The sequence below is a fragment of the Dermacentor variabilis genome, chromosome 8 (genome assembly GCF_050947875.1).
Source record: "Dermacentor variabilis isolate Ectoservices chromosome 8, ASM5094787v1, whole genome shotgun sequence".
In the NCBI taxonomy this organism is placed as follows: Eukaryota; Metazoa; Arthropoda; class Arachnida; order Ixodida; family Ixodidae; genus Dermacentor; species Dermacentor variabilis.
Window position 1 is genome coordinate 167,612,442 of NC_134575.1, and position 13,760 is coordinate 167,626,201.

General features: G+C 46.3%; 1 protein-coding gene across 2 annotated transcripts in view; it reads right to left on the reverse strand.

Moving 5' to 3' along the window:
- Window positions 1–13,760, reverse strand: part of LOC142590710 (WW domain-binding protein 2-like) — a 154,519-nt gene that overhangs the window by 111,654 nt on the left and 29,105 nt on the right. For both annotated transcript variants that reach the window (XM_075703128.1, XM_075703127.1), the window contains exon 2: window positions 2,813–2,915. In XM_075703128.1, coding sequence (XP_075559243.1) covers window positions 2,813–2,915 — 103 coding nt within the window. The remainder of the gene's footprint in view (window positions 1–2,812; window positions 2,916–13,760) is intronic.

Consider the following 13,760-nt stretch of genomic DNA (forward strand, 5'->3'; position numbering starts at 1 on the left):
AGTTAGTACAATTACTTCTTTTTCTTTTTTCCAACAAGGGCAAGACTGCGAGTAAGCTGGATGATCTCCTTTGCAGTTAACTCAATGTGGCAAAGAGGTGCAGTTGTCAGATTGGTGATCATTTGGAGCTGCATTTAGCACAGGTTGTTTGGCCTCGTCATGCATGTGAAGCATGTCTGAACCTTTGGCACTTGAAACATCGTCTGGGGTTCGGGATATCTGGTCTCACATTGACTTTAACATAATTTGCATCGAGTGAAGTAGGCATTACGCTTGTTCCGAAGGTGAGTATAACATGTTTGGTGGGGATTTCTTGGTCATTTCTGCGGATGACAATTCTTTGTACTTTTGTCACATTTTGTTCTTGGAAACCCTTAAGGAAACCCTCAAGCGAATAAAGCCTTCTTCAGATATCACTCCCCTGCTTGTATTAAGTGTTCTGTGGGCTTACACTGTCACTGTCGCGTCGCCAATACTGATAAGGTCAGAGAGCTTCTCTGCTTGATCTTTATCATTTAGTTTAAGGAGGAGGTCCCCGCTAGACATTTTGGAGGCTTTGTATGTCGGTCCGATTTTTTCTTTTAGGCACTTGGCTACAAGGAATGGAGAGAGCTTTCTTACTAGCACGTTGCTTTTGCTGTGGATTACATAGTACTTGGGGAAGGGTGGAGCATTGGTTTGAATGGAGAACTAGAACGGTACTTTGGTGCGGCATCTTTTCAGACGCCGATCATAGGCAACAGAGGTTTGCGCTGCCATAAAAAATGTGTATGTTCGGCAACAGCGCCGACTGCCCACCACGGAGCCAAATGAGGGGACGCAGCAGAGCTTGTGAACAAGCTTGCACGACACCAGCCGTACGCCATCACTATAACCAAATATGGTGTACCCAAGGTAGGATAGCCACACAAGGTTAACCCTTGCCGCCATGGAGAAACGAAGTAAAATGAAGTAAGAAGAAGACAGGAAAGGTCAAAAAGGGAGAGAGAAAGACGAATATTTGAGGAGAGAGAGACAGGAAAAGACAACTGCAGATTTCCCCCAGGTGGGTCATTCTGGAGGTGCTGTCTATGTGAAGCAGAGGCCAAAGGGGCATGTTGCCTCCGCCAGGGGGCCTTAAAGGTCCAAACACCCAGCATCGGCTCAACCCCCAGGATCCCCCTTTCCCCAGCCGTGACTAAGCTGCGCACGGCTACACGCGGGAGGGGCCAAGCCTAGTGTGCTCGGGTATGTGGTGTTGCAACACACCAAATGCCTGCTGACGCAGATACCTCTGTGGGGAATAATTTGAAATAATTACACATTGTTTCAATTCATAAATAAATATAAATGAATAAATATAATTACGTTCAGCCGCCAACTTGCGATGCTAAGTTCAGCACTACCACGCCCCGCAACTTCTGCCGGCACGCCTAGGGACAAACACATACAACATGCGCTAGGAAACTCCTCCGTAGTACCTAGGCAGAGTCATGCATTCAAGGAGCAATAGTCTCCACGTTTCCTCTCTCGCACCCGCTCTTGCACATGCACGCACACGTCTGGCGTCTCCGCAAGCACCACACCCCGCTGTACCTACTAGCAATTGTACACACACGCCCCGGGTGGAGCATAGAACAGGGCTAGTTCCAAACGTAAAAGGTGCCGAAAGGCATAGAATTGGGAAAGGACGTCACTACAAAATAGCGGCCTTGGTTTTTCTTCCATGGCTTCTTTACACTGACATTTCAGCAACCACTCGCGTATCCGCGTAGGCGCGTGGCGGTTAGTCCTGGTTTAGTCTCGTGAACTGTTACATTCGTTGCACTCCTAAAAAGTGTTGTCTATCTGGTTTCTAATCTCTCAAAGGGTTACTGCTAGATGCTCGCCTATCTACTGCTCACAGGGGTGCGATTACATCTGTTCATAAGCGGGCACTAATAATGCTGCCGTGTACAAACAATCTGCTGTGCCTGTGTTTTCAGCTCGAGAGAACTGATTGCCCCTCCTCGACGAAAGAACGAAGGATTATTGCAATAAATACAGTTTACTGCAGGTTTCTGACTCATTTGGTTTTTCTTAAGGGCTGACAACCATCAAGCTTTTTCGCACGCGCTCACATACACGGTTCTATTATGCCATGGGCGTGTGCGCTGCCTGCTCTGCTGAAAGTGAGTAGAGCGTCAATTCCCCAATGCGGACTACTAGCCGAAGTGCCGAATGAAAATACTGTATATCTACTTCAGTGTACGCAATTTTGTATTCTTATATTAAGTACTTATGGAAATCCATCTATATTCATGAATAAACAATGCATGTTTACCTGCAGAAAATATGTATTTTGTCACTTTATGGTGACTAAAAAAATTGTCTTTTTCTATGTAGGTCAGTCTCAAGATTTTAAATCTGCAATAAAAAATTAAGACCCTGAGGAGTCACATCTGGCAAAAAGAAATCAACCCTAAAAGGGTTAAGAAATTTGCACTTATTGGTTGTCAACACGTGCAAGTATGGCTTTTGGTTTGAAGCTTTCTTTACAATGAATTATCAAACTTTCTTTAGAATTTGTTCCTCATGCACAATTATTTCTACATGCATTTACGTCGAACTTGTACTATCAAATCAGCTGAGAGTAAGTGCCTTGTCCTGCAGTATCACTATTTCTCATCTTTTTCTGTGAGCTATAGAAGTACAAACGATGAATGTCATTCAACAAGCTCACCTACCAGCCTCGTTAAACTGAAAGTCAGAAGCACAGTGAAGGTGGTCCGTCTGAACACAGGAAATTAGGGACAAGAAGCAGCAGCCAGCGCCAACACCAGGTGGCACTCACCCGGTGCGTGGTGAGGTAGATGCGCCCCTTCCTGGTGCCATGGAACTGGTGGGCATCCGGACCCTCGAATGTCAGCTCCACTCCATCACAGTACAGCAGAATGCTAAACACAGTGACACAAGAGGATCAGAAACAAGAAAGAGCACATCAGAAGAATGTACACCAGAGGAACATCACAGCCCTTTGTTGCACATTTTTCATGAATGGCAACCAGCAGTGCCAACAGATGGGAACACGGACGAGACACACAGCCGTCTCCTTTCCTCATACCTGCCACCAATGCTTCAGTAGCAGGTATGAAGTCTGCAGGTATGTAGACTTCGCTGTAATATCGTGCCAAGTTCCGGCTTGGTTTAATGCCCTTTAACAGGCAAATTTGTCTGGAGTCTACTGATGTGGTTTTCCCACAAGAAATGGGCGCGAATGTTCCCTGGGAAAATTTTATATTTTTTTTTGAAGAAGTGAAAAGTATTCTTCCTACTCCCCAAAAGAAAAGCCCAAGAAAAAAAGAAGGACTTGTTCTTTTCTATTGCTTCAGAAACCACAGAACAATTGGGATGCTTTCCTGTGACACAGAAAGCAAGACAAGAAAAAACTGCAAACCTCTTCACTTTCCATCGCTGTCTCATACGCAGCAACCAAATGGCACAGCAGTGCCTTGCCAAATATATTGCATCCACTTTTCTGCTACACTCCAGGCTGCAATGCCAACACATATCCACAACACAACATACTCGCAGAAAAAATCAAATGAAAAATGCTATTTCTCTAACGACCTTTATTCAAAGCTTGTTCGCACCTCCTGAAGCTGCATTTCATGCAACATAATGAGATGACATCGCTGAGATTGGCTCAAAGGGCAGGAAGTGCTGTAGATAAATTTCTGTGGCAACGGAGGGTACCAAAACACCTGAAAAATTTTGCAAAGATTCTGTAAGTTGGTGACACGGTCCTGTAGTGGAGATAATACTTCCAAAAGCCTCGTTTTACACATATAGCATGTGAAAAGAGTATTTCCCAATGGCCACAAAAGAGATAATGCCTTAACTAGCCCTTTAACCAGTGCTGGTCTACTTGAAAGCTAGAGATCTGACATTTCCAGTGCTTTATAGGAAAAGAAATAACAGAGGAGAGAACAACACAACAGCACCATTCCTGCTGTGTTGTCTTCTCTCAAGTATTTCATTTTTACGAGCAAAGGAAATGTTCTGTCTTGATAACTCGTGCAAAGTTTCTAAATGAATGGACGGAATGATGGATGCTATGAGCGTCCCCTTTGGAAAGGGGCGGTGGGTTGCTCCACCAAGCTCTTGCTATTATACTGCCTAATGTCCTATCTAGGTTAAAACGCAAAACAAAAGAAAAAAGAAGAAAAATTATGCAGATCCCACACACTATGGGAATCAATGTAAGCGAAGCTTTCTGTGCTGGATGCTTTGACTGACAATAATTAGCAGTGACGTTGACGGCTGAAGCATAATTTCTTCAATGTTTAAGCTAACATGAGAGTGGTGAGTTGATGTTAAACGTTACCTAGCATGGACCACTGCTGTTTGTCTGTGTGGTACACAAAACACACAGGGAGAAATGTTTGCTTCAGGTGTTGATGTGCACCATAGTTTATAACCTCCGAGAGGGTTGAGCATTGTGATTGCCTCACATGGCACATCACATTGTGGCAGAAGTATTAAACTTGAATTGGATTATGGGCCTGTACATGCCAAAACCACACTCGGATTAGGTATGAGGCATGCCGTAGTGGTGGACTCCGGATTAATTTTGACACCGTGATGCCCTTTAACATTTCCCAACCTAAGTGCACATGCGTTTTCTATTTCACCCTCAACCCTCTCGGAGGTTATAAACTATGGTGCACATCAACACCTGAAGCAAACATTTCTCCCTGTGTGTTTTGTGTACCACACAGACAAACAGAAGTGGTCCATGCTAGGTAACATTTAACATCAACTCACCACTCTCATGTTAGCTTAAACATTGAAGAAATTATGCTTCAGCCATCAACGTCACTGCTAATTATTGTCAATCAAAGCATCCAGCACAGAAAGCTTCGCTTACATTGATTCCCATAGTGTGTGGGATCTGCATAATTTCTTTTCTTCTTTTTTCTTTTGTTTTGCGTTTTAACCTAGATAGGACATTAGGCAGTATAATAGCAAGAGCTTGGTGGAGCAACCCACCGCCCCTTTCCAAAGGGGACGCTCATAGCATCCATCATATATGTGGATATCCATCGAACTGCAGCTGCTGCAATTGGGATCAAATGCACAACCTCTAGCAATGCCACAGCTGCAAAGCTGACGCGGCGGCCACAGAAGTGTTGATTTGATGGTCGACCACTTCCATAGTGTCTCCTGGACTCTGCGGTATGCTTTAAATAATGTGGCTTTGGCTTCTGCACACCCTGCATAAGTTGCCCGCTTGACATATTTGCATGGCGTTTATTTTTCAGAAATAGCAGCAACGCACTGTACTGTACCTTGAACTTAAGCTTATCCTGTGTCCCTGCAACCGCTGCCCTACAGTAGTCGGGTTTCCTTGCCTTCTCACATCACCTCCCCCTCTCTTGTACGGTAAGAGCCTCTCCTCCTCCCTCTCTTCTCCTCTCTACAGTTCTGTTTCCCCTCTGGCCTTGCATCGGGGCAAGTTAGTAGAAAAGGAAGCAGTTTCTGCAATGCTTCTGAGGGGAGCCACGGATAATTACAGCTTTCAAGCAGCTAATGTGGTGAGGGCCAGGGAGCTCCAGAGGGTATTGTGCACGTTCGACGCAGTGGGGTGAAAACGAGTTTCTCCCGTCTCCTTTGCTCTCTTACTTGCAACTGTCATCTATACACAGGCTCTGAACCCCCCCTATGCACACGGTGTGTATGACAGCAGCAGCCCACAGCAGCCCACAGCAGCAGCAGCAGTAAGAAAGTCGAAGGAAAAGGCAAAAAAAGCTCTGCTTTAAAAACCACTATGAATTTGCCTAACCAAACTGTATGACCCCCAATTGTGAACTTTGTTTTTGTACGTCTCCGTTTTTTGTCATTTCCCTACTTTTAGTCCGCCAATCTCCCAATCACCCCTTACTAATCTCTACTGCAGACATGTTTACTTCCCCTGCTCTCATTGAAACAAAGGGCTTCAAGGAGGCCAGTGGTACCTAAATCAACCACTGGGCAAATATCTTCACATTCTAATAAAATTTGCTCCATCATTTCCCTAGCTTTACCGGAGCAAGCACATGCTTCTCCCTTCTTATATCTCACTTTATAGTTGTATGTTCTAAGGCATCCCTATTTCGCTTCGAAAAGTAATGAGCTTCCCTTTGAGTTATCATAAATTGTTTCTTTCCTGATTTCGTTTTTTCCTCTTAAGTAGTTACTCATGGCTGGTTTCTTTTCCATTACCACCACCAATGAGATTATTTCAGCCTCTCTGACTTTCTGCTTGACGTCCTTTGTTGCTGTGTTGCCCACCCTACAGGCCGCATACTTGCTGGTAAGCTTCCTAGTTCTTCTCCACTGTGAATCAATGTTTTTCCTGTACAGATACCTGGACACGCTCCCAGCCCATTTACTTTCTTCCATATTCCTCAGTCGTTCTTCGTAATCAATTTTACTGGCATCACGCAGAGTGGCACCCTCTGTGCACATATTTCAGAGGCCAGAACAGGCTATACTGTGGCACACACGAACAATGCCACAAGCAACACAAAAAGTTGTTCTTCAAAAGATGGAGGTGGCCACTTTGAAAACATACTCTTGCCACAGTAAATGAGCGCAGTGCTAGAGGAATCACTGAAGCTTGCCAATTTCTTAAATATATTTTTTTTAATTCAGGAACTGCAGGGTTTTGACTGTTTTTTTCCACACTTCATCGCATGCACAGGTACACATTTTGGTTCTGCTAAAATGCAAGTTGAATGTGCAGTGCCAGTCTCATCATTCTGTGTCCTGGCTATCTGCTGTACTGCGCAGCCAGTAGCCATTCAAGGAAACTGTAAAACAAGTGCAGCTGCCAGTGAATGCTAAGCTTTAGCACGCTGAATTTCACAGCCCCAACAAGACATTCTAGCATTGTAAAAGAGGGAGAGAATAAGATCTATCATTCTCTTGTTACAAAGACTCAATAGCTGCTTGTGAGCAGCACCCAAAACTCGCAGCTTTTTCCCACCTCTGCTGACAGGTTGGCCAGTTTCTTGCCAACTAAACCATACTGCCCCTCACTATCCTTTCATCACTTTCTTTTACCCTACTTGGCATTTCTTTATTCTGCACAATGCTGGGAATGGTAAAGGGAATGAAATCTATTTAATGTTTCCCCAGTTGCACTTTTCCAATGCACATTACTGAATACACATCTACATTAAAAAAAGGAATGCATTATTTGCAGCCAATTCCTTTCCATTAAATCTAGCAATAGACCTCATCTACTCGAATTAACAACCTCAGCTCAGCTCTAAGACAAAGGATGGATAAACAAGTGCATAACCATCACAAATATAATCCAACTAGCCCCAATTTCCAGTCTTAAATCTCCTCTACTATACTTCAGAAACGCATGTCCCCCAGCCTGTTTTATCCCTGACCATCTTATGCACTCAAGTCACAGTATACTGAATCCTGACCTGTTCCACTGCTCACTTAATGCCACATACCACTTTGAGTTTACAGCACTTACTCGCTTTCAATACACATTTGACGACAGTATCCTTTTGTTATTGCTGTGAGATTTATCAATGTTGCCTGCCTACATCTTTACAACTTCAAAACCCTAACCCATAGTAATTTATTTTATTCACAAGACTTTTACTGTAGAGATGGCGATTACTCAGCATTGTGTGGGCCCTCACCAGTCCTCTTAACGTCGCACAGCCCAATGATATGTCGGGTAAAGCTTGATCATTCACTCAACAAGGCTTGTGTGTCAGAGTTTCAGGGATCAGTTTCCAGTGGCGACCTCTCCAAATTCAAAGCTTTTTAACAGGGAGCTAGGGGTCAAGTGTGGCTCAAGAACAGTCAGTTCCTGCTCTGACAAGGAACCGTTTTATCTTGCTGAGTGGGCCTTCAAAATGTTATCACACTTCAGATTAGCGCACATTCACTGTCCATCAGAAGTGCAAAGCCACTCAGCGTTTAAAAAATGTTGCTTCCACTGGAACTCAAACAAAGGAACTCAACACAGGAACCGCGGGCTCCACACTAAACCTCCACCACTGAAATTTCCTAACTTGTAAAATTGCTTATTCCACATGACCGAATGAGCAACATCCAAGTGACAAGCTACTGGGCCTGCACAAATGACACTTTAATGAGGCACACAGTAGCCAGGCATCAACAAGCTAGGCTTTTACAAAATGATTGAGGTGTGAAAATGTTTACTGCTTCCAGAGTAGTTCTCAGATGTTTATGACATTCGGTTATAAAAACCCACCAGTTACCACATCTACCAGATGGTGGCATCTGAAACCATTGACGGATTGGTTTTTTAGATGCATAAATACAGGAGGGCACATTACAAGTGCACCTGGATGCCCATAGCAATTTTGTCCTCCCTTCGCTGCTAGGCCCACAAACTTGCTGAAAGTGGCTGCCAAGGCCTTGCAAGCTTAGCAGCTGCACTATCCTCCTTGCTGCAGCAGTACACAATTGGCTCAAGTGACTAATAAAACAGCTCACATTAAGCAATCAGTAGGAAAGACACAACATTAAGCGCTGTGGAGCCCTGTCCCAACAGGCTGCATTATTAGCTGTGTCCCACATCCAACAGCAAAGCAATAAATTTTGACTTAAGAGGAAGCTTTAGCTTGGGAGCTCCGATCTAAATACTATAGAGGAAAGGAGAAAGAGTTTTTCTCAGCAATCATTGCGCCGATTTCAATGAGGTGTTTGTGTAATTTAAATGAAAAAGATAAAATATTGTAACTGGTTGAAGCAGACTTTTTATAGCAAAGCTGTATATGGCTAGCCGATTCATCTGTCCGTCCGTCCGTCTGTCGGTCACCTGTACACCGAAAACTCCTCCAGCACAACCCCATGCGCATATGCGCGAAAAAGAGAGAGAGAGAGGCGTGCAATTAGCCAACACCACCTAGACAGCGCAAGGCCTGTTTACTTCGATCCATGACGTCACGCTACCTGGCCCGAAATTTTCATTGACAAGGCTGGCGTGATGAAAGCGGCGATGTCAAAATCACTATTGCCTAGTCGGGAGCATCCCCATTAGATTCTATGGCAGTCAGGCCAGGTAACATGACATCATGGATCGGAGTGAAAAAGCTTTGTGCTATCTACATGGTGTTGCATTAGCTGCGCCAGTAGTGACGTCGTTGCTCTCCATCGCAGCCGAGCGGGCATGCAGCAGTTTCTCTCCAGCTCCAAAATGGGTAATATGTACTCCTGAGGAGCAGGCAGCTTTTGATGCTGCAATGCTGTGAGCAGAACCGGGAACAAGCTTGTCTACGCCATGCCAATGCTGCAGCCCGGGCACAAGAACAGGCTCGTGCATCCGAGCGGTAGCAGCAACTGTGTACTAAGGATCTGGCAGCCTACCAAGCCGTCATTTAACGAGCTGTTGGGATTAACCCAGTGGAAAGTTACTGATAGGCATTTGTTATCGCCCACCTTCTCTGACTGCCTGTTTGTGTCTGATTTTCATAAAAGTATTTCTAGGACCCTTGAAAAGTTTCCCACTAACAAAACCTACTTATTTGGGGATTTTAATTTCCCTGATATTATTTGATCTCGCTTGACTTCATCGAGCATTGATTCAGGTGATTTCATGAGCTGTGTTTAGAGTCCAATCTTACCCAGATTGTTTCTGAGCCTACTTGCAGCACTAATATATTTATTAGGCCTTATTCTTGCAACAGAGCCACATAGTATAAGCCCTGTCGTGTGGCTTGATGGTTACTGTAGTTCTCAATTTCAGTTCTACTCAAGTTCTACTACTACTTACTGCAGTTCTCAATAGATATTCCACTGAAATTTGCTGGTGCTGAACATAAGGTTATCGGGGATTATAACAAGGCAAATTACGAACAAATGAACAATGAACTTGGGGTTTCCTTTCACATAAACGCATACAGTGATGTCAACAGACCCTGGTTCTCAAATGACGTTAGATTATTGAAAAGAAAGAAGCATCTATTGAGATGCTAAAAGAATAAATTCTAGTGATAAATGGCGGAATTACTTTGAGTGCTTACACCAGTATAGGATTGGATTAAAGCGTTCAAAAAGAAAACTATCACCAGGACCTGCTGAACATACTCTGCAATAACCCTAAAAAATTCTGGAACTTGCTTTCGCAAAAAAACAATGCACTTGCCAGCCTTCCTCCAACTAATCCTGATGGATCCCTGGTTTCTCCAGAATTGCAATCTGATGTTATGAACTCCTACTTTAGTTCTGTTTTTACTCTGGAAACCTCACTTCCCCCAAACTCCCTATGTGATTATAGCTTTGTCCAAATGGATCCTGTACTAATTACCGCCGAACGAATTATCAAACTTACTGATGAGCTCAAGGCTTCCAGCACCCCGGATCCCGATAATATTGTTACAGTGAAGAGAAGGAAGAAGTTGAATTGGACTAGAGGGAGACAAAGTGTGGCAGTTGCCTGAACGTCATATACCTCTGTTGTACATATACATTTTACACTCATGGCCTGGTTTCTTCCTGCAACATTTTGGTGGAAGGTGCGGGGTATAATCACGGAACTTCGCAGTGGACGTCGTCTACCTGCCACCACAATGGCAAATCAACCGACACAAGCGACAACGCCTCAGCACCCGCGCCAACGATCATCCTCACTCATCCGCGGGACCCAGGGACATTTTGTGGCACGGACAACGCCGACGTCGAGGACTGGCTTACGAGGCACGAGCGAGTGTGCGACAACAGGCGGGATCCAACAATGATGCTAGCAAACGTGATATTTTATCTAAGAGGAACTGCGACGCAATGGTACGACACACAGGAAGCTGACCTAACGAGCTGGGATATTTAAAAAAAAAGAAAAATGTGAGACCTGTTTGGCAGACCTGTCGGTCGTCAGCTGGCAGCAAAAAAAGAACTTGCGTGCCACGCTCAGACGTCCACAGAATCCTATGTCATGTACACATAGGATGTGCTGGCCCTCTGTCGCAAGGCTCATGACAACATGACCGAGGCAGATAAGATTGGTCCCATACTGGAAGGTATTGCAGACGATGCCTTCAATCTCCTGATGTGCAAGGATTGTGCCACTGTGGATGCAATTATAAAGGAGTGCCGGCGCTTCGAACAAGCGAAGAGCCGCCGGTTGCTCAAACTTTAGACCGATTGCCCAATACCGCTGCGACATCTTCTTGCGAAGACCCGCTGCAGTTCGTTCAACCCACAGGACCGGAACATATCACGCGCATCGTTCGCCGTGAACTTGAGCTATGGCTCCGACTCCAGTTCGTTCCGACTGTCGGAAAAGCGTGCCCGCCATCTCCCATACACAAGCGGTCGTTCTGGAGGAAATAGCAAGTTTGGGCATTCCATCTCTCTGCTCGGTCCGCCATACAAACACCAACCAGATTTCTCCAGCCGCTCGCTCCCAGACGCAAAACTTTCCGCCACTCCGTCGCAATCCAGCCAGCTGGCACACAGCGGATGTTAAACCCATCTGTTTTAATTGCTCCGGTATTGGACACATCGCCAGTCATTGCCGCAACCACTGGTCGTTGCCTCCTCGGTGGTCGTCTCCGAGTCGCTACCGCCAAGTACCAGACAATCGTACTTTCTCGCCCTATACGCCGACTAGGAACATCAACGCCGGCAGTGCTTTACCAAGATCCAGCCGCTCCCCGTCTCCGCAAGGTCGTAGGTCCCGTTCGCCTCTCGTTCACCGCTCTTCGTCCCCTTCTGCAACCGGTCGCTTCTCTTCCCGAAACTAGGCGGTGCAGCTCCTGGAGGTGAAGCTGCAACTCCAACCCGGCCCACAAATCCTCTGTTGACCCTGCCTACATGTGGAAACATACCGGACATTGAAGTTGATGGCGTTCCTGTTAGATCTCTCGTTGAAACAGGACCGTAGCTTTCAGTTATGAGCGCTGCTCTCTGCCAAAGGCTTAGAAAGTTTCTGACACCCGCCGTACTGGGCACTGTGCGAGTCGCCAATGGGAGTACTTCACCTGTCCTTGGAATGTGCACAGCATGTGTGACCATTGGGGGCCATTATACTGTTGTTCTATTTATCGTCCTTGAACACTGTCCGCACAACCTAATTCTTGGCCTCGACTTCCTTTCGGAACACTCTGCCCAAATTGACTGCTCCGCAGGTGTCGTACAGTTGGATCTGCCGCTTCCTGCCGATGCAACAACTTGTGCTTCTCACCGCTTATGTTCTGCTGAGTCTGCAAGGCTGTCTCCACAGGCGGCTACAAATGTCCTCCTGACGCCCTGTCCTACCGTACCTGATGGCGAGTACGTCACGTCGCCGCTTACTGACTTGGTTTTGTCGCGCAATATTGCTCTGCCGAACACCTTAATCCAGGTCCGCGAAAACTGCACTCACGTGCCCATCCTCAATTTTGGATTTTCGTCACATGTGCTGCCACACGGTATCACCGTAGCGCATATCACTCCTTTGCAAGAATTTGAGGTTTCTTCTCTAACCTCTGAATCCAACGAACCTCTGTCACCCACTCCTCCATACTCGATGCCTGCGGACGATGTTTCTAAGATGATCGCCCCTGACCTTCCTTCCGAGCAAACAGCAGCTCTTTGTCAACTCCTGTCATCTTATCGGGACATCTTTGATTTGGACGACCGTCCACTTGGCCAGACATCTGTTGTCACGCATCGCATCAACACCGGTGAAGCCAGCCCCATTCATAGGCGGCCATATCGTATCTCCGCAACAAAAAGGGACATCATACAAAAAGAGGTAGACAGAATGATGGACAAAGACATCATTGAACCTTCCAGTAGCCTGTGGGCATCACCGGTTGTCTTAGTAAAGAAAAAAGACAACTCGTGGCGCTTCTGCGTTGACTACCGTCACCTCAACAGGATTGTGTTACGTTTCGCCTCCAACGTGCGGTATAGCCGGCGTGGATGCAACGGACGCCGGGGCTTCGTTCACAGCGGCGGACATTTTGGCCAGTTCAGCGCTGTCCCAACGCCTCCTGCTAAGCATGTCCAGGCATGTTTCAATGTCACGCGTCTTCGTGTGTGTGTGTGTGTGCATGTTGGTGCCCACGCTTGTCAAAGCACGGCAGCCGGGGAGAGGAGCTCCCCAACTGTGAAGCGAGGAGGTCTGACCGGCGCCGGCCCGGCGGATACGTCACTTCTTGTCACAGCGTGTCCGTGCGCCGCCATTATGTGCGCCTCTTCCGAGCCATTCCTTCTTGCCCTCGACTCCGAGAGTATAAAAGCAGCTGCCCCCGGATGCCAAGAGAAGCTTCGATTTATTCAGTCGAGTAACGTGGTCTCCCGTTTCTCCACTTCGGTCGACCTGACCCGCCCCTCTTTTGCAATGTAGAATAAACAAGTTGTTCTGTTAGCAGTCGACTCATCCTTTGCCAGGCCAACGCTACCCTTGGGACTTGCGACCCATTTGCAACAACTGGTTGCCAGCGGTGAGATCGCGACAACGGAGGCCAGTAGCGAAGATATGCGGTCGACTGTATGCTGAGCAGCACAACGACCATCCGGGAGCAGTGCAACGAGCCCTGTGTGATGACTGGTTGCCTGCAGTGGAACGACTGCACTGAATTCTTGGCTGCGAGGTTTGGTGAGTGCGGAACTTTCTTCTTCTGAGTTTTGCCAGGCTTTTGTTAGTGTCAGAAACAGAGCTGGTAATTGCGGTTGTCGTTGCTGTCGGGTTAGTTTGCGGCAAGACAATAGTAGGCAGTAGAGAAAGCAGCATTCAGAGCAGCCATGGATTGGAAGCCGTTGCACAAACCGAAATT